The sequence below is a fragment of the Protopterus annectens genome, chromosome 1.part0, assembly GCF_019279795.1.
Source record: "Protopterus annectens isolate FY-2018-M chromosome 1.part0, PAN1.0, whole genome shotgun sequence".
Classification (NCBI taxonomy): Eukaryota; Metazoa; Chordata; order Ceratodontiformes; family Protopteridae; genus Protopterus; species Protopterus annectens.
This window is the reverse complement of record NC_056725.1, coordinates 199329619-199351259: the sequence shown is the minus strand read 5'-3', so window position 1 is coordinate 199351259 and position 21641 is coordinate 199329619. Positions and strand designations below refer to the sequence as shown.

At 42.4% G+C, this 21641-nt stretch overlaps 1 protein-coding gene across 1 annotated transcript in view; it reads left to right on the top strand.

Annotated features, from left to right (window-relative positions):
* The window catches only part of LOC122789989 (hypoxia-inducible factor 3-alpha-like), a 925419-nt gene that overhangs the window by 887242 nt on the left and 16536 nt on the right, over window positions 1-21641 (top strand). The window contains exon 13 of the mRNA XM_044057541.1: window positions 16080-16194. Coding sequence (XP_043913476.1) covers window positions 16080-16194 — 115 coding nt within the window. The remainder of the gene's footprint in view (window positions 1-16079; window positions 16195-21641) is intronic.

Here is a 21641-nt window from a genome sequence, read left to right as displayed (position 1 = left end):
ATCCGAGCCGGCAGCTTTCCAAGCTACAAGATCCGAGCTCCTAGCTCCTTCCCCCTACCCATAATCCCCTGCTACCTGCTGTATTACCTCAGATCGTTTTTTGCCACGGCTGAAGTAGCTATCTTTTGAAGAGCTCCTGGCTTAGTGAGATCATTAACTTGTTGAAATCCCTTTTCTCTAGCGTTTTTTTGTAAAATTATAGTTAGTTTACGTGTGTGTAGTACCCCTGAGTTTATCTACAAGTTTGTAGTTAGTTTTTTTTCTTGTAGGTAGCCTTTTTTCTCTGTGTGACACCCCTCCCCCCTTAGTGTTTGGGTGTGAGTGTGTGAGTGAGTCAAAATGGCTGAAGGGCCCAAAGCGGTTTTTTCGAAGTGTACTGAGTGTGGCCATAAGCTTTCACCAGAAATATTGCATATTAGAGGGGGTGGTCTGCCCAAAAACCTTCCGTGGATGAATCCGTGTTCCTGGAGGCATTTGAGGCAGGCATATCTACCTCCTGGGTGTCCCCTCCGGCTGACCCCCTGGTAGACTTAATTACTACCAGGGCGTGGAAGGATAAAGTCCTTAGCCCCCCTACAGATAGGCAGTCTTGGGCCAAGGGATCTCCCGTTGATGCCATGTTGGTGGCGGCTGCCACCAAGAAAGAACTCGCACAGGAGAGTTCTTCGGTCCACCCTCCAGATAAGGAATCTCGAGCACTGGACCGCATTGGGAAGTGGATGTTTGTTTCAGCGACCTTTTCGATAAGGGCGCTGAACTATATGGCACATACCATCAGGCTACAGCGAGACTTGATCAAGGAATATGCTGCAGCCCCCCCGAGTCCATGTCGGTCGGAGACAAGAATGTTTTTTCGACTCGAATGGCCAGTCTAAAATCCATTTCTAATGCGTCCATGCGGCTTCTCTCCCATGCAACGGAGGGAGCTGCTAGGGCCAGCGGAGCTGGGGTCATCTTGTGACATCACTGGCTCCGTCTTTGCGACTTCGCGGATCCCTTCAAGGCGTCCTTCGCGAACGCACCCTTTGATGGATCTTCACTTTTCGGCAAGACCGTTCGCGATACGATAGTCCAAAGCGAAAAGGACGGGAAGACGCTGTCTGCCGTCGGAGTCCGCTTCTCTAATCCCCAACGATCCTTCTCCAGGAATCAGAGGGGACAAAAGAAGCTGTGGTTCCGCAAGTCTCAGCAATCCCATCCAGCTTCGGACTCCTCATCCTCTAGAGGCAGAGGAGGACAAGGTGTGTGCCGGCCCAGAGGCAGAGGGGGGCCGCGTAACTTCGGGTCTAGAGAACCTTTCTCGGACAGACCCGCGCAACAGCCCTGAGGGCTTGCCCGACTGTCCCTCTCTGGAGGCAGTCGGGGGGCGGTTGACGGAGCACCTGTCAAATTGGGAGTCCCTTACAACAGATCGATGGGTGCTCCGTATCATATCCAGAGGTTATTCCATCCCCTTCATAAACCTTCTTCCCAAGACCAGACGCCTCCCCAATGTACCACCCGATCAGAGGGAGGCAACGGCTTCAGAGGTGTCGAAGTTGCTAAGAAAAAGAGCCATCCAGCCCATCCCCCCAGATCAGTCCGGATTGGGTTATTACTCCAGGATCTTTTTGGTGCCAAAGAAAACGGGGAACCTAAGACCCATCTTAGACCTTTCCGCTCTGAACCTTTTCATTCCCAAGGAAAAATTCCAGGTGGTCACCCTCTAATCAATTCTCCCCCTTCTGCGGGAGAACAACTGGATGTGCTCTATAGACCTCAAGGATGCATACTACCACATTTTGATGGTCAGACGATCCAGAAGGTTCCTCTGCTTCCGGCTGGGGTCCAGTCATTATCAGTTCAGGGTTCTTCCGTTCGGCCTCACCTCAGCCCCCAAGGTGTTCACCAAAGTCATGGCAGTGGTTGCAGCCCACCTGAGACTTCAGGGCATTCAGGTCTTCCCGTACCTAGACGACTGGCTCCTTACCGCCACCAACAGGCATCAGCTCTGCGTGGCAAGGGATTACGCTCTGACTCTTGCCCTCAACTTAGGCATCTCAGTGAACCTGCAGAAATCCTCTCTGTGCCCCGTTCAGGCCCTGGAGTTCATAGGGGCCAGGTTGAGTACCCGTATCTCTCGAGCTACCCTAACTTCGGACAGGCTGAGCAGCCTGTCATATCAGGTATTAGCCCTTCTTCAGAGTCCTGCTCCTCTGGCAGAGTTAGTCTTGAGAGCACTAGGGTCTATGGTGGCAGCGATCGGTCTCTCCCTTCACGCACGCCTGCGAATGAGGATATTGCAGTGGACCCTGCAAGTTCAGTGGCCCCTATCACTCAACCCATTGAATATGCCGATACCACTGAGCAGAGTTTGCAAGGACTCCCTTCTCTGGTGGCTCCATGCGTGGGATCTCAGAGAAGGGAGGCCCTTTGTGACCCCCCCGCCCCAAGCCATGTTGACCATGGATGTTTCTCGCCTCGGGTGGGGGGGCATTGTTCAGGCAGATCCGTCCAAGGCACGTGGACGTCCCTAGAGACCGCTTTGCATATCAGTGTCCTAGAGATGAGGGCAGTGCTTTTGGCGTTGCAAGCTCTCCACGACCTTCTCCCTCTGGGGACTGTTGCAATCCAGACGGACAATATGTCAGTAGTCTGGTATATAAACAAACAGGGAGGGACCAGATCTTATCCCCTTTGTCGAGAGGCCATGAGAGTTTGGGAGTGGGCGATATCCACCAACCATTTTCTGGTAGCAATGCACATTCCGGGACAGTCCAACATATTAGCGGACAAACTGAGTCGGGTACTTCTCACTCCATACCAGTGGTCTCTAAATCCATCTGTTGCGATGCAGATCTTCCGCAAGTGGGGTTGGCCTCACTGCGATCTTTTTGCTTCTCCATTAAACACAAAATGCAGTGAGTACTTCGCAATACTGCCCCCCAAAGGGGAGAATCCCAGAGACTCTCTAGTTCATGCTTGGCCTTCCTGTCTCCTTTATGCTTATCCCCCCCACCTGCTTATGACAAAGTTCATACAGAAAGCCTGTTGGTTGGGTAGCAGAGTTATCCTCATAGCCCCATTCTGGCCTCGCCAGATCTGGTTCCCTTATCTGCGATCTCGCAGTGTGGCTCCTCCATGGATTCTGGATCCCATTCCAGACCTGATCTCGCATCCTGTGGGTTGCCAAACCCCGAACCTGGTCAATCTCAAGCTTACGGCTTGGTTGATCCAGTTCCAATGATGGCTAGGACTCCCGGTATCTCATCTCCTGTTAAGGCCATACTGGTGGCGGCTCATAAGCCGTCTACCAGAAAACTTTACAATAGTAAATGGAAACGTTTCTCCATCTGGGCTAAAGACAAGGGCCTGGACCCGTTTACAGTCCCTATTCCGACTATTCTGGACTTCCTGTCGCTGATCTTTTGGCAGGGAGCAAGTGCTTCTATGGTCAAAGTGCAGTTGGCAGCCATCTCCCATTTTTATGTAGATGATGGCTTAGGGTCCTTGGCATCTTCAAAATTATGCAAAACCTTCTTGCGGGGCATCTTTCTGTTGAAGCCGCCTGTGAAAACGGTGGTGCCCCCATGGGATCTGACCTTAGTCTTACAAGCCCTGACAAGTCCACCCTTTGAGCCTGCGGCCTCGGTTCCGTTAAAGTTCTTGTCATGGAAAATAGCCTTCTTGGTGGCTATAACTTCGGCCAAGAGGGTTTCGGAACTTCAGGCTTTGTGTATGAAAACTCCTTACCTTATCTTTCACAAGGATAGCGTGTCCCTCAGGACTTACCTGTCTTTCTTACCTAAGGTGGCTTCAGAGTCAAATATTAATCAATCAATAAATTTACCAGTGTTCTTCCCAAACTTTCAGAACAAAGGAGAATACAAGTTACACAAACTGGATGTACACAGACGACTACATTTCTGCTTGCACAGAACTAAAGATTTTCGCAAGTCGGACCAGTTGTTTGTATCTTTTGCAAAATCAGCCATGGGTAAAGCCATTTCCAAAGTGACCGTAGCAAATTGGATCTGTCAGTGCATTATTCATGGGTACATATCGTCAGGCAAACCAGCCCCTATTGGAATCCACGCTTATTCTACAAGGTCTGTAGCCACCTCAGCAGCCTTTTGGTCCAGAGTTCCCTTGGATGACATATGTTCAGCAGCCACTTGGTCCTCTTCTCATATGTTCATTTCTCATTATAAACTGGATATAATTTCGAGAGGCAGGGCTTCTTTTGGCTCTGCGGTGCTTCGGAATATCCTTCCGTAAAGGCCACCCAGGGTTTTTCTTGAGTAGCTGGGGACTCTGTCCCACAGGTTGCAGAGCAAATGAAGTAACTACTTCAGATAAAGAAGTTATGTACTCACCATAACATTCCATCTGAGTAGGTACTTCATTTGTCTGCAACCAACCCCCCCCCCCCTGCCATCCCCCGAACCTTTTCGGGATTTTCTGGTCACCTGTAAGTCTCTTGTCAGGAGATTAGATCTGATGTATTCCTCTCTCGAGGTTATTAGTTGGGTGATAAGGCAAAAAGTCGATCTGAGGTAATACAGCAGGTAGCAGGGGATTATGGGTAGGGGGAGGAGCTAGGAGCTCGGATCTTGTAGTTTGGAAAGCTGCCGGCTCAGATCCGAAGTCGGATCCGATACCCACAGGTTGCAGACAAATGAAGTACTTACTCAGATGGAACGTTATGGTGAGTACATAACTTCTTTTTCACTTCCTCTCTAGAGAGGGAAGGGCATGCAGTTGCCAGTGCAGCCAGACTGTTTGCTTCTAGTCAGTATTCCTTCTCTTTCCCAGTCCCTAGATTTCCATTCCTCTTTAGACTTCCACTGTACTGGGGGCCACCAGCTCATCACACTAGCAGAGCCAAATGTTTTTGCTGGGGTTATAGGAGGCAAAGAGGAAATCAGAGGGCCACAGTGTCATCAGTGGTACTACAGAGTTTTTCTTGTTGCTCTCTAGTGTTGTATGTTTTGTTGGGAGACAGCGTGCTGTGATATGTTGTGCATGTGTATGTACGCATATGCTTCTTTGTCTGTGGTGTATGATACTTGCTTTTCTCAGCTTTTTTTAAATTTTTCCAAGTCTTTTGGGTTTTTCATAGCATGATGAGAATAGACCCCATTCCTAAGTCAAAGTACAATTAAAGTTCATAAAATTAATATTGTTTCAATCTTTGATGTCAGCCAGAAGTGCCCTTTGGAGCGGCCGCAATGTGCTTAAAACATTCAGTCTTATTTTTTCACGTTAATTCCACTTACCGTCGCCGACTAAATTAAGCTGAACTGTCTTCTCTTTCTACATGGTACTTACTTATATGACGAAGAGTCAAGGACTGAAAAGTGAAAACTGAAAACATATACTCTAATATTATTAGAGTATATGTTTTCAGTTTTCACTTTTCAGTCCTTGACTTTTCATCATATAAGTAAACAACTTGTTTTGTTAACGTTAAATAGATTTTACTGCTTAAAACATTGTCTTATTTTTTCATGTTAATTCCACTTACCGACTAAATTAAGCTGAACTGTCTTCTCTTTCTACATGGTACTTACGCGAAGAGTCAAGGACTGAAAAGTGAAAAGTGAAAACATATACTCATGCAAATGCAATGCAGCAGACAGTGCAATTACAGCCGCCCGTTTTCTCTCCCCTTTTCCTTTAAGAAGTACGGCTTATATTAGTCATCAATCAGCTGTCATGCGTGCGTGCTTATTCCACCACTCACCAGTGTGGAATGGAAATGATCGCGCAGAAATTTTAAGCAGCACAGTTCCAGAATCCAGAGAAGAGCAAGAGCCAAGACTAGGGGGTGTGTCACCAGTCACCACCACCACGTACGGACTGGACAGTGTAAAAACTTTCAGACTAAGTGAAGTTTATGGCAGAAATAATAATTATATAGCCAGCCTAGGTCAGGTCAGGTTATTCTCTCTTTTTTGCTTTAATTCATAAATCATAGCAGCATTTTATGCATGACATTATTATTAGGCCAATGTCCTTCTGCTAGTCTCTGTCTGTCTCTGAGTCTGAGGAAAGGGAAAGTCTGTGTCAGACAGACTGTCAGTGTCAGTAGAGGATGATGACAGTAGTGAGTCTGATATTGAGATATATATATATATATATATATATATATATATATATATATATATATATTTTTTTTTTTTGTTAACATATGCCTGCCTTTCTGTGATGGAGGGAAGAATCTGTGAAGAGGGAAAAAATCCAGGTTACAGACATTCATGTAATCATTTTCATTCCCTTAAAGAGCTGGTGTATGGAGAAAACCAATAGCACTCTAAGGATGTAAAGGTGCTTGGATCATATCAGTAATTGTTTGTTTACTTGTTTCCTTGATTAGAAATCTGTCACAGGTTTCTTAATATTCTCAAAGCTTGTGAATACATAAAGCTCTTTGAATTGGGCATCCAGTTAATACTTCATATATGCATTTAATAACATATATAGACTATTAGTGTTTGTTACAATTGGCTGATTTACTATGCTTTTTTACAGAAAAGCATAGTAAATCGGCTGAAAGCAGGCATCCGGAATAGAAAAAGAGGGCGTTCCCATCAGCTGATGTCACGGTGACGTCACAAAATGGGCGTGGGAGAGTGGGTGGGAATGGGTGGAGTTATGGGTGATGCAAGGGGCGTGACCTTAGTCCGGTTTTAGCCACAAAGAAATCTGGCAACCCTATATGCCAGAGGTCTGGCAACAAGCCTTTTTCAAGTGGATTGCCAGCTGTGCATCATTATTTGCTTGCAGGTTGCTAACCACCCTTTGGAAAATGCTGCAGTCAAAGACCACTTGACAGGAACAGTGTCTGCTTCCATTTTATATAGTTGTACTCTGGCCACTGGGCCTTCAATGCTTGTCTTCGCAAGGCATTATTGTTTTTACCATGGCAGAGACAGTCCAGTTTTGCCTTTTGAACTTTGGTCCTTGAGCTGTCCTTCAGCTTCTCCCTTTCTGTTGGTTTACTGTTTGAGATTCACACTAGTCGTGGAATCATAAAGGAGGGCTCACAATGTAAGATATTGCAAGAATGTACTTATGAGGGGTCCCTCCTTGATTCCATCCAGTGCTTGTTGTTGTTGGAGTTCTTAAGTCAGGGAAGTGTATTGTTAATCCAATTCTGAGATTTAAAGGTTTTGCCTAGACTGTATCCCAGATGACTCAGGTCAACTAACAGCCCTGACATAAGAGGAGCTGGCTAGGGAAGCATGGGAATTTGTTTTCATGATCAGCTTGCTAGTCCAGGGGAGGGGCAGGGATGCATTTTTAAAGACCTCTGGAGGAGGTCCTCTTTGTGGAGGGCCAGGTAGTGTAACCATAATGGAATAGAGTACAGTAAAAGAGGCACCATATCTCTCAGCTGTCCATATTTTTTCAGAATGTCCAGATTTTTCCCTCCTTATTTTTTGGTCTCTTCCACTTAAAATATGTGTTTTTCTGGCAAATCATTGAAGAGTTACGTTACTAAATGGCAGACATTTGAGTTCCAGACTTTGTCTTTCAGAAAATGTGTGGTAATGCAAAACCTGTTATCCTAACAAATTTCTAAGTTGCTAAGAGCAATATTTAAAATATATCCCTTATTCTGGGCTACCCCCCTCCCCCATTTATTTTTTACTTTGGCCTGATTTCTTGTGCTGAGAGGTTGAGATGTAACCCTTAAAATTACACATACCAAGCCATGTCAGATATGTTTGGAAAAGCAGGGCTAAACTTGAAAGGACCCCTAGAGTGGTTAGCGTAGTAATCACCTGCGAAGATGTAGGAAATGTGGTGTATCAACTGACTTTCAGTAAACAGTACTTCAGTTAAATTTAAGTTGGACTTGAACCGTATTTAAAGAACAAAATAACTTGGGGGGCATATGAAGGAACATAAAATCTAGTGGAGTAGTTTAAATAAACCTTGTACTTCTTAACAGCAGTTCTGCTTCATGAGGTCACAGCGTAAATTATTCTGTTACATTATTGGCTGCTTTGTATGTCACTTAGCTTATTTTGTGTTTAAATACCAGGCATTTGTAAAGGTGTGTAGTCTGACAAAGTCTTGCTTTGATTTATTAGGAGACACGAGTGTTTAACTGGTAGCACAGAGGACTGAGGCTCTACGCTGTAATGAGCTGCTTCCCTTCCCCAAAGTGAAGAGTTTGATTCCTTACAGATTCATTTACCTACTGTGTGACTCTAAACAAGTCACTCAACCAAACCCTTTTCACAGGTCGCCCTGGAAAAAGAATACTTGTGTCCAGTGGACCTACCCAGTTAGCAACTGTATAAACTAAAAATGCTTTTAGAAAATGTGAAAAAAATGTTAATGTGATGAACTGATAATGCACGTTAATCATAAAATACCAGCACAGCTCTCAGCTTTCTGTCTGGCAGTTAGCCCAGAAAATTAAGAGTATGCGCTGTTAACAAGCCGTGTCCCGAGTTTGAATTTCTCAGCTTTCATTTGTCTGCTGTGCGAGTCTGAGCAAGATAATTAATCAGACGGGTATCGGGAGCAATTGGAAAAATTGGACTAGGCTAATCAGTGGTCACTTGGATTACACGCCCAGTAACTACATATGAACCGGTAATGTTTTCTGGTGTTTTTTTGTGGAATTAAATGTAGAAGGGCTGACACATTGTGGCTGTTGCTTATTTTGTTCATTCTCTTTGTTTTCTGTGTGTGTGTGTGTGTGTGTGTGTGTGTGTGTGTGTGTGTGTGTGTGTGTGTGTGCGTGTTTTAACAAAAACTAGTAGCTTTAACAGATTTTCTTGCTTTTTTTGTTTAATTCAATGGTGTAACCAGGCATACTCTCTGTACTGTACAGCTATCCAAATGAATGTCTTTAACAACAGATGCAGTACCGCTAATCTACAAACTGAGATAAAGTTGTGTTTTGGGGGTGTGGATATTTTACCCTTGCAGTAAAGTCAGGCTGCTGTTCTGAAGGTTAGAAGTGTGGCTAAAAAGAGAACAGTTCTGCTGGGTTTGAAAAGTTCATACCTGGCTGATTTATAAAATTTCTCCTGGAGGAGCAGATTGTTCACATTGCTCTTAAACTTGTGCTAATTTGAAAACCGGCATGCTCACTGATGTCCAGTACCTTCCTACAGAACAAAATGTTAAAAGTAGTAGTTAAAATAAGGTAAGCAAGATGAAGGTGGCTTTGATTTTCGAAAATGTTTCTTTCTATTATAGGGTTGGTTACAGGTTTCCAGAAGTGCCAACGTTTGTGGAGGTACCAGTCTACATTTGGTGCATATTAGAGGGGTGGGAAAACATGGTGCAACAGTATGTGATTGCAAATGCCTAAGGCAATAAATGCAACAGGAAGAATAATGGTGGAAAAAGATAACTGAATTTTAAAAATAACAGTGTCACATTAGCTGGCAGTGGTAGGAGTTCTGTGTATGTGGCTGCCTTCATTGTACTGTGAGTGTGAGAAGGAATAGAAAGAAAAATATTAAGCAAAAAGTAAGAAAATGATACATGGTAAAGTGAGGGGCAGAGGTGCATCTCACACACACACACACACACACACACACACACACACACACACACACACACACACACACACACACACACACACACACACATTAGGGCAGGTGAAATGAATTCAAGTGGTCAAACTAGATAGTGCATGGTCAGATTTGGTTTGCAGCATATACATTTTTGCCATGTTTAGCACATCCCAAGATAGTTTGCCATTCAGTGACCTGAAGGAGTGCCAGCTGGTGAAGGATGGGAAAAAATGTTCAACAGAAGTTGGCCATTCTAGGGCAAAGTATTGGTACAGACCCACAACAGGGGTGCCAGTCTGTAAAAGGTATTGAAGTGTAACTTCTTTGCTTGTGAGTCAGAAGTGTAATGCTGCCAAAGAGTGTATAACACTTGAGCCGAGGTCTGCAGCTGTACACAGCTGTCTTCTTGCAATGACTCAAGACTACTGGGCATTGCAGCATGTTTTCTTAAACATTGTATTATGAACATTGCAGCATGTTTTTTGATCATTGCAGCATGCTTTCTTGGACACTGCAGCTTGCTTTCCTAGACACTGCAAAATCTTTTCCTAACAATAAGACTGGTTTAAAAAGCATACAGAAAGTTCTGTAACCCCTAATGGATAATGTCCACATTTCCCAGTTTTTTCCCTGTCTCCCACAATCCCCAGATGCAAGGCAATGTGGGAAGAAATGGCCCATTAGAGGATGAGAAGTTGATGGTTTTGGGGAGACAGAAGCCAAAATTTTAAAATAAGAAATATAACAAACAAATTTAAAAAATAGTTTGTTTGCATGGGTATAAGACTGTATTTCTTTTCTTTCCTTTTCAATAATTTTGTTCAGACTATCACTGAATTGTAAGACCAGAAAACGCTCCAAAAAAGTGTGCCTTAAGGCATGTAAATTCCCCTTGTTTCTGAGGCTTAGACAAGTTATCATGCTTTAACCAATTTCCTTTCAGCAAAGGCTTGAGATTCACAGAATTTAGTGTAAGATAGTAAGGGAATAACTTTCAACAGGTGTAGTTTTGGCTTGATTGACTCCCATGGAAAGACTTCTTCATTTATTGTTAGTGGTGACAGCCCAGCCAAAATGTATTTGTTGTTGGTAATGTAAGGTTTACCATTCCAAAAGGCTTAGTGTGAGTGTAGGCCGTAGGAGTGAGCAGTCATTGCCAGGTGAACCGTGCAGGTGGAAGGGAGGTAGTTGTAGCTCATAACTTGGGTGTTATTTAGGGTGGAGCACTATATGTTGTACATACAGACCACAACATTGCTGAGCATGTGCTGCCTAGAGGCTGCAAATGGGAAGAATAATAATCTTGGGGTGCAAATTAGTCGATCTACCCAAGTGTAAATGGAAAGTATTTTGTTTTTTGACTCAAGGAAGATGCACTGTTGGAATGAAATTTCTATGCTACTTCATTGTGTTAGCAATTACTACCTTGGATTATACTTGCCAGTGACCTGTTCAGAGATCAGCAATATGAAGGGGGTGTGGCTTGGTCAGCAGTGTTAATGTGGGTGTGGCTTCTTGAGCAGCAGTCTGGGAGCTGTGAGTACAAATTTGAAAATCCTGGCTACACCTGTGCTATAAAGTAATTTCATTTCAGATATTTTCTAAAGTTTGCTGGACTGAGTTTAGCCCTCCGGTTTCCTCTGTTAACAGTTACAATAGTGCATGTACATTTCTGTTCTTTTCCTATAGGGAACACTGTGGATATATTTTAAGCACAGGCACTTTACATGTACCTTTTCAACACAAACATCTGTACAAAGCAGTTTGATATACACAACATTCTGTTCTAATACATTTGTAACACAAGCATCTTGTATAGATTAGTTTGATATTCACAAATGACATATAATTATTTACAGAATTCCAGCTAGCTGTGCTGGCAGTACCTCCTTTCATCACACATACGATAACAGTTTTAATTAGAATGATATATAAAGGATCAGAATCAAGAATTAAAATGGGAGGGTTCCTCTCTAATAAGCTATGTTTAAAGAGAGTAACCAGGCAGGGGTGTCCTCTTTCCCTTTATGTGCTTTATATTTACAGCCATTAGCAAAGAAGATAAGGGACTCCGAAATTCAAGAATAATATTGGTATGGTAAACAAGAAAATTTGGCTTTATTTGCAGGACTTTGTATTTTGTATCTGATGAATCCAGAAAAGGATATTTCAGTGTTGTGGAACATTTTGGACAGTTTCAAGTGTTTTTGGGATATAAAATTGATGAAGATAAAATAAAGGCTATAGCCGTAAATTATGTTCCCATTCACAAATTGGTTCAGCAATACCGGTAAGATGAAGTATCTTGGAATATAGATTAAAATGACTTCTGTTATGGCAGCTAAGGATATGTAGAGACTAAACAAAAGATAATGCAGCAACTGAGAAACTGCAGCTATACTCTGTCGCATATCATCTACTCAGAGACGATCTCTGCTTAACATACAAGGCCATGTCAAACCCAGAGATGTTGGACATGCTACACTTAAAGAAATCCCAATCCCTCAGAGCCACACGCTCCAGGGATCTAAACCTTGTCATCATAATAAACAAAACATGCTGGAGGGATAGCTTCCTGACCCAGAGACTCCCCAGATTCTGGAATAGACTGCCCATACATGTCAAGCAGAGTGCCTCTTTGGCCCTCTTCAAATGGAACCTTGACGATTGGATGGGAGAAAGGAAATTCACCCTGGGGATCACGTCAGTTGCCCTGCTAGACAGGAGTCCAGGGAAGTAAATAATGTGGGAAGAAATAGCCAGGGAATTGTTATGGCTAGGCTTGTATAGGCCCTAGGGCCGCTAGCCTAGTAAAAACCTATGAACCTATGGATAGAAAGATACAAGCAGTGAAAATGTCTGTAGTCCCTTAAGTTGTATATATGGGTCAATTATACTTTTATCAACCAGAGGAGAAGTTGTGTACAATAATTAATAAAGAATTGATGGATTTTATATATATGTATATATATATATATATATATATATATATATATATATATATATATATATATATATATCGCAAGCAGAAGGTTATAATTAAAGCTAGAAAGGTAAGATGAAGCAGAGAGAAGATCAAAAAATAAGGAGAATGGGGTTTTGGATGCAGATCCTTAAAGAGGTTAATAATCCTCATACAGAATCTTATATTCATAAAATAACAGAAAGAATTTTAAAAACTAAGCCAACAAAAAAATGGAGAAAAGAGATTTTGAAAATAGGTATAACTGCAAGTGGAGGTACAGAAAATAGGCAGGAGGGGGCTGGAATTTACTGGAGAAAACTGTCAAAGGAACCAAGGTATTGGGAGCAAATAAGTCTGCATTTCGTACCAGGGACTGATGCCAGAGCATAGACAAAGAGAAAGGGATAGGGGAATCCCAAGTGGAAGACCTGCTGTGGTAGAGTTTGCAGTTGAATCTAGAACAAAAGCTGCTGTCAGAAAATGGATAGTTAGTAGGGCATATACATTATTACATAGTAACTGTAAACATCAGTTGGAGGTTGGAAAGATTGGGATGAGAGACTGAAAAGGAATTAAAAAAAAAAGTAAAGTGGAGGACATATGTATGTCTCCCAAGTACGCAACAAAGTTCAGAAGATTTAGGAATTTTGGTTGGAAATGTTTCCATAGGTATTTTTATACCCTAAACAAATTTCAGATAATTTTTTCCTCTGGTAGATATCAAATGTTGGAGGTGTGATGGAGAGGAACGAAATAACTGGGAATGTATGTCTGGACGTACGTCATTTGGCAGATCATAAAAACTTCTTACAGAGTACTGTTTGTCAGAAATGTTATGCGAGCAAATGGCTGTAGCTAAAGAAATGATTCTTTTGCACTGGGATACAGGATCTGAATTGCCTAGACATGGTTAGACCTTTTTAAGTTTAATTATGGTGGCTGCCAAAAAAACAGTTACTAGAAAATGGAAATCAAAGTCTAAAGTAACTGTATTTGAAGTATTGAATGTTGTAAAAGGAAATAAAAGACCTGAAAGAGTGATCTTCAAAAAAGGAAAGAAGCAAATTATATATAACTAAAAGGAAACTGTAAGAACAGTATATGCAGAATAATGTACAGAAGGAAGATGAGGAGTGAGGTTTAATGGAAGGATGAAATTGAGCAAATTATGTTATATTGGATTGATGAGAGCTATAAAGAAAGAAAAGATATGTGATATATAATGTATGTAAAGGGAAAAAAATGTTAGTATGGTTTGTTTTATTTTCTTTTACTATGTTTGCATATGTCTTAAATGATAATTTAAGACAGGTGTTTTTTTTTAAAAAAAAAGAATATACCAACTAAAAGCCTTCTCTCTCTCTTCTTGGTCTCATACAGAGTATTAGAAGGCGACCTCTGCCTTGTGTGTACAGCCTGAACAAATCTTTTTCTATCAAATCTATTATACGTTCCCAAGTTTGGCAGTAACGTTAAGATCTGCTAAAAGACATCAATGTCTAGTGATAAGTATTTGTCAGAGAGTATGCTGCTTCTGCGAAACCACCTTCCACTTCACATAAAGCAGAGTACTTCTGTTACTGTAATGAAACATAATTTGGACGAGTGGAGGGGTAACCACAAAGTCATCCCAGTTTGTTACCACTGGCCCTTATAGATAGGGGAAATATTTAATTACCCCAGCATATACTTGTTTTGCCCATCTTTGGATATTCGTATTGCAAAATTTAAGGGGTAATAATTACCCTGGGAATGAAAAGCTTGAGTTCTTTTTTTTTCCCAAATAAACATATTAAGTTGTCACATTATGCGCCTTACGGATAAATAGCCTAGAAGGGACTTATGAACAAATGAAGAAGTGCTATGACTTATAGTTAGAAAGTTGGCTTAACTTGTAATAGAAACTTACCTGTTTAACTTCAGTGTAATTTTGTTTTATAATGTCATTTGTTGATGTGATAGCACATTCTGTATCAGTTTTTAATCCATGGGTAGGACTTAGATTAGACATTTCTATTCATAAGTTAGCTGCAGTATAATTTTTGTTATTTTTTTGAAATAACTGGCTGTTGGTTTCTTCTGCTATAGCCCATCTGATGAGTGTAATGGTTTTCTAACCCCTGCACAGTAGTCAGGCACTACTGTACATTGGAAAGCTCTTGCCAGCGATTGTGATAGTCTTACACATAATACAGACCAGTAATAAGTAAAATGACCAATTTAAGGCAGAATGTCTTTTTATTTGTCCTTTGGAAGATTGATCGTTTGTGCTGATAGTTTTTATATGATTGACTTAGAGTTGTCATATGCTTGTTTTTTAATTTCTGTTTAAATGGGTCTAACTCAGAAGACTGAAAAAAACAAAAGACTGAATCTCAAAATACTGAAAACTTTTTTAATGCCGGGGTCAATCCCCCTCCCCTGCACCCCTCATGTGGGGGGCTTCTCCCCCCACACCCCCTGCTAATTATGTATAACTCCAAGATCGCACAACACAGGAGAAGGGGCAAATTCATCATTCAGTATTTTGAGTTTTTAGTATTTTGAGAATCAGTCTTTTGGTTTTTCAGTCTTCTGAAGTAGACCTGTTTTAATACATTTGATTTCCCATTTTAGAAGTTCTGATGAAGTCCTTATTTGTATGAGATGAAAGCACTTAACTTCTACTTTTTGAATATTAAAATTCAAGTTTTTATTTTTACTAGTTGGCGTAATGTTTTTTGTGAGCTGTAGCGCTGCCTTGATTTGGTCATTTTGTTTGTAGTTTTTATTGTGGCATTTTCTCCAGTTGTCTTGTTACCTGCAATAAGTAACCATATAATGTATTTGACAGTACCTACTGACATTTCCACTTCTACCCCCTCTCTTTTTTGTCTTCTTAGGAGAGCCATCTGTTATAGAGTATTCCTAATGGTAGACTGTTGTAAAGCAGGTAGATAGCATATCTGGTAATCTACAGTGGTCTCCCATCATTTAGGATTGTAAAGACATTTAAACTGATTGCAAGCAGCAGGAGGAAAAAGCAATAATTTTATGGTTTAACTCAAGGGTCCTTACATCTATGCATTATTGTGTTTCTTAGACATTCAAAGAGCAAGGTGGAGAGGGACAGTGAGACCTGACAGTTCCCCTTAAGTAATGTCAGTAAAATCAGTGGTCTTCCTTTTCCCACTCCAGTGTGCAGAAGCACAGAAGTTAGCCACTGAGGTATGCTGATCTAACATGAGCTACCTGGGCATGCAGCAGGAGAAGATGCTCCGTACCTGACCTAATTCCCAGTGTTCTGAATGATGAAAGGTGGTTCACAAAATGCTTCGTAATGTTTTTGCCTTCTCCTGCTATGGTAATCTGAAGACAAAGTAATCTTAAGAAGGTAGTATTAAAGTGCAGTGTCTTTGGTTCATTTGTAACTAACAGTTTCAGTGGTATGAGTAGCCTGCATTCTTGTGTCTGTTGATATTTATGTTGGTTCTGTTTGAATTCTGCCTATCCTTTTCCTTCCTTTCATTTACAAGACATAATAAAGTAGAGTCTAGTGTAATTCACCATTAATGTAATTAATGTAATTACTCTCTTTAATTCTTCAGCTCATCAGATGTAGAGATGGAGGAAGAACCACTTTCTAATGTGGAAACATCTCAGAACCTGAAACGTAAACACCAGCCAGAAAATGATGAGTTGTTATTACACTCCATGAGCCTGGTATGTTAATGTACAGTAGTTAACAAAGGTCTGGTCCGTACTTTACATGATGTGTATTTGCTTTTGTTTAGCATGTCAGTGCACTAGCCAAATTGATGCCCATTTTAAGTACATTAGGGAATATACATAGTACAGTAATCGATTAAGACAGCATACTTATAGACAAAATGAAGCAAAAGAAATTAACTTACAGTAAATGAAGCATAGAATTGCATGTGCAGAGAACAGTTTTTGGATGACATTTGCAGATGTCCTTCTGTTCATCTATTGCAGTACTCTTTATATGAGGGAGTTCTCTGCCATAGGCAACCCAGTGTCGGCCAGTGTACAAAAGTCTTTCACTGTTGTAGAGTGCATGGTATGTTGCACACAGGCTGCTATGGTACGTTGACCATAAAAGTGATGTATGCATGCACCAACCTCAGAATTTCTCTGCCGCCGGTCCGAATGCCACATTCGAACATCGGTCTGCTCGCCAATTTATTAGCTGTGTTCCAGCAATTTTCTCAGATAAGTGCCCTGTTGGGGAAGTCTTGTTTCTTTGCTACTGTTTTGTGGTAGGTTCATGTCATCCAAGAAAGGCAAATGCCAGTGTGGAAGACAAATTCCACATAAAGATAGCCATCTCCAATGTTTGTTCTGCCAAGGGCCTACCCACGACCACAAATCCTGTCCCATTTGCTAGGCCTTTGTGCCCAAGACCCTAAAAAGTAGACTTTCCTCCTCAGCCATTTACTTGGGAAACCAGTGCTTAAAGTTAATAGCTAAAAGCATGATGGACAGATCCTCAGGGCATGAGGTTGAGTCGGTTACAAAGCGGAAGGCCAAAAAGCTGAGGCCTGAAGTTTCTGTTGTGCCTCTTACCATGGACGTCTCTCCTGAGGTGGATGAGAGCCCAGAGATATGTACGGTTCCAGGTTCCGGTTCACAGGCTGAGCCCAATGTTGAGGCACATCCTCAGAGTTCGAGCAAACATCTATCTCAGATGTACATGGGGAACCAAGGCTTGTAATAACCGAAGGCCCTAAGGGCATACCTCAGATCCTTGTGTGGGAGGAAATTCACTCAAATGTTACTGAATGTAGGCCTATGTCTGGGCCTCCTATGTTGCATAGGGCAGACCTGCATCAAAAGAAGAAGCAGAAGTCTAAACACTTGTCCCCTCCAAAGGATAAGCCCCCTTTGAGTATTTCAGTCCCTGTCCATCCCACCACTGCACAGCTTCTCCACATAAAAAAGGTTAGGGAAGAGGTTTCTTCAGAGGAAGAGGCATCCTCAGAAGAGGAATCTCTGGCATATTCCTCTCATATCTCCTCCCCTTTAGATTACACCTCCCCAGAGGAGGACTCCAATGGAACTGACTTACCCATGGAAGAACTCTCTTTAGGAGAGACTCTGATCAAAATGGGAGAGCACTCAGGTATCTGAAGTACAAAAGAGATACTACAACCTTCTGCAAGTGGCATTACCCAGCCCTTCAGCTATTCCGCCAGTGTTACCTGCTTTTCTAGATGCCTTTGCCTGTGCCTTCGAGGCCCCCAATTCCCAGCCTCTTCTCCCTAAGAAGCCTTACCAATTTTACAAGGTACCCGAGGACTGCAAATTCCTGTTCAGATGTCCTTCAGCGGATCCATCGGTTATTTCATTGGCTTCAGACAAACCATCCAGGTTATTGCCTTCAACTTCTCTCTCCATCCTTCAGTTAAGGACAGCAAGGTCCTGGAAAGATTAGGCAAGAAAGTGTGCACTTCAACTACCTTGGCATTTAGAGCCAATAATTACCAAATACACATGACCACATTTGCCCTAGAGCTTCTGTCTCAACTGTCTTAGGTAATTTCTAATTTGCCTGATTCAGAGAATAAGACCTGGAGCCTCCTCATGAGTAGCCCATCACTCCATCCAATGCAGCTATGATGCTGCAGAGGCTTCTGCCAGGGTAGCTGCCTCTGGTTCTGTCTTAAGGTTAAGACTCCAGCCATTACCAGAGGACATTAAATCTAAATTTATGGATGCCCCTTTGGACAACTCTGCATTGTATGGCCCTGCAGCTAACTTATTTAAATCCCTGCAGGAAAATGGAATGGAATTGCAGGAGCTGAAACACATTTTTGTTCCCCTAGTGCCTAAATTTAAATGAAATTACCCAGCAAAAACTGCCTTTATATGTAGGCACTCTCGCCATCCTCCACCTAAAACAAAAAAAGGATGATAGGATGCCTCAGCAGCCCAGGGCTTCTCTTGCAACTCCGGTTCAGAAGCGGCCCTTTCCTGACAAACCTGGTTCCCCCTGAATGCTCAAACCACCTTACCCACATTTTTCTTTTCCAGCACCCCTGAGTGTCTGCCAGTCTGGGAAAGCATAACTCAAGACTCCTGGGTTCTCTCTGTCATTCAAAAAGGATACTTCCCGGTATGGGATTCCCTACCTACCTTCAGTGGCATCCCTCAACCACCAAGGGAACAACTACCTCCCTTTCCAGAAGTACTACTAGACCTGCGGAGACAAGGGACCATTCAGGAAGTTCCTCAGGACCAAGAAGGCAGAGGCTTCTACTCCAAAATCCTAGTACCCAGAAAGCATGGTCCTTGGAGATCCATTGTGGATCTGTATGATCTCAACACCTCCCTGAAGTTAACCCACCTTCCATATGTTAACTCTTCAGACCTTGTTTCTCCTTATTCCGCCACAAGCCTACTCGGCTTCCCTGGATATCAAAGATGTATACCTACAGACACCCATCTGCCCCAGCTGCAGGAAGCTTTTGCAATTCTCTGAGTCTTCCTGGCATTTTCATTTCTTTGCCTTACCCTTTAGACTTTACTGTACCAAGGGTATTTACAAAAATGTCTAGCTCCTGTGATTGCCTATGCAGGCTTCAGGGCATCCACATGTTCCTTTACCTGGACAATGTCCTCTTTCTGGCTGCCACCCCAGAGATCCTACTGCAAAATATCCTCTTTTCTATTTCTCTTCTACAAAGTCTGGGATTCACCATAAACCACAAAAATTTCGTTCTCAGCCCTGTCAGGATCACATCTTCCTGAGATGCAGGATACAGACAGACATCATGAGGGTCTCTCAGAAGGCGCAGGACCTCACCTCCTACTTCAAAAACTTTCTGCCTCTTCACCACATTTCAGGAAATCAGACCAGCTTTTTGTCTCCGGTCATCCCAGGGCTGTGGGTTTGCCTATTTCCAAGCAGACTGCTTCTGTTTGGATTTCTAAGGGTATTTTGTTTTGTTATGTGTTTCTGTAAAGGCCCATTCCACTAGGACTGTAGCTTCATCAGATGTTTTCTTCAAGGGATTAGACACTAGATTTGTTCTTGAAGCAGCTACATAGACTTGTGTGCATACTTTCACTAAACATTACAAATTGGATGGCATTTCCAAGTCTAGAGCAGGTTTTGCCAGGGCCATACTCCGTGGCTTTCTGGCGAGCTCAACAGCTACTTCCTCTACCCTCTCCTCATGAACCTTTATACTCTCCCTCATGTAAAGAATAATGCAACCGATGAATAGAAGGACATGGACTAGTTGTGTAAAGTCTTACCATAACTATAGATGTCCTTCTCTTCTCTGTTGCAGTATTCCAATCCCTCCCTCCTTCCCCCTGGTTGTCAGTTCTTTACCATGGATGGTCATAGACTACTTTCCTTAGGCTGGCTTTCCTCCTTGGGCATTCAGTTCTGAGGTTGGTGCGTGCGTACATCACTTTTATGGCCGACATACCATAGCAGCCTACATGCGACATACTACGCTCCCTACAGCAGTGAAAGACTTTTGTATACTAGCCAATGTCAGGTCACCCATGGTGGAAAACTCCCCCATGTAAAGAGTACTGCAACAGAGAAGAGAAGGAAATCTGTCATTATGGTAAGATTTTACACAGCTATTCTTTATGCTTGAGAAACAAGTATAAGTACAGTGTCTGAACATATTTCACTCAAACATGAGCAACAAGTCTGTAGTTGGGTAGAAAACACAGACTGGAATGATGTTCTTAAGATGTAGTCTTCTTAAGATATAAGGGGGTTTGTTAAAGATGTATTCTAAGTGACGTACATAGGAGCAGTGTGGTGAAGCGAGATATTCATTGCACAGCAGATGCTAAGTAATGGAATTTTGATTGCCAGCAGGTGTGCATCTTCTAGACAGATGTTTAGAGTAGGTGGATTATCTAGTGTGTCTTCTAGCTAGATTTCTGGAGCAGATGGATTACCTAGTGTGTCTTCCAGCCAGATTTGTAGAGCAGGTGGATTACCTATCACTATCACTGTCTAAAAGTAGATATCTGCACTGCTCTAGATATCTGGCTAGAAGACACACACCTGCTTGTTATGCACAGCCCAGCTCAGCTTATGAAGTGAGGTCTACTAAGTACTTGCAAAGATGTGTATATGAGCAGGCATCCATATACACCTTAAAAAAAAGCATAGGGCAGCACAGTGACACAGTAGATAGCATTGTCAATTCACAGCAAGTGGTTCCCTGGTTCAGTTATTGTCAAGTCTGCATGTCCTCCCTGTGTTCGTGTGGGTTTCCTCCGGGTGCTCCAGTTTCCTCCCACATTCCAAAGACATGCAGCAAGCAGATTGAACACTCTAAAGTAGCCATAGGTGTGAGTGTGTGTGCAAGTGTGTGGTGTGAAAGAACTACTTTGGCAGGACTAGCCACTCTTTGATGTAAACCTTAGCTCTAGATGATTGTCACTGCTGAAGTGACACCCTGACCCCATGTGCAAAATGGGAAAAGGGGTAGTGGATGAATGGATAGATGGGCATCTTATTTACCTTCTGATAACTTGCCTAATATTTGCCCCCATTCCCATCAGTCCTAATCATGACCAGATAGTACCCATTTGTTCCTCCATCCCACATTTTTGGGTAGTTTAACCCACACCCTGGATATGGGGGCATGTGATCCATGTCACTGCAGTGGCCCACAGTGCCCCCATTGCAAATGCACACCTCTGTACACTCAGTGTGAAGGCTACCACTCATTGGCTTACCAAGCCTAACACCTGCCTCTAGGCCTCCCGCTGTTTTACCTTACCTTCTTTTCTAAATAGTATGAGTGACCAGCTCTGTCCTTTAGCCCTCAGGATAGGCCCATTCATTGTGTCTACCAGAAATGTCAGACATCTAAGCCACTATTTGGACTCATGTGACTTGGACCATAGATGGGTTTTCATCGCTCCAAGTGCCAGCACATACCAGACTCAGGACATTTACCTTTATTTTTTTTTTCTTCTGAGGAGTACTGTCTCTTCATTTGTACAATTCCATCAGACTTCCATTCACAAATTTCAGGGTATCTAACTTATTAATACCCCTTTAGGGTTTTGCCATTTTCTTTCTGGTGTACACTTTTGCTACCTGTTTTAATTTTTTGAGTTTGAGAATTTCTGGAGTTAAATGAAAAAAGTCACTAGCAGACATC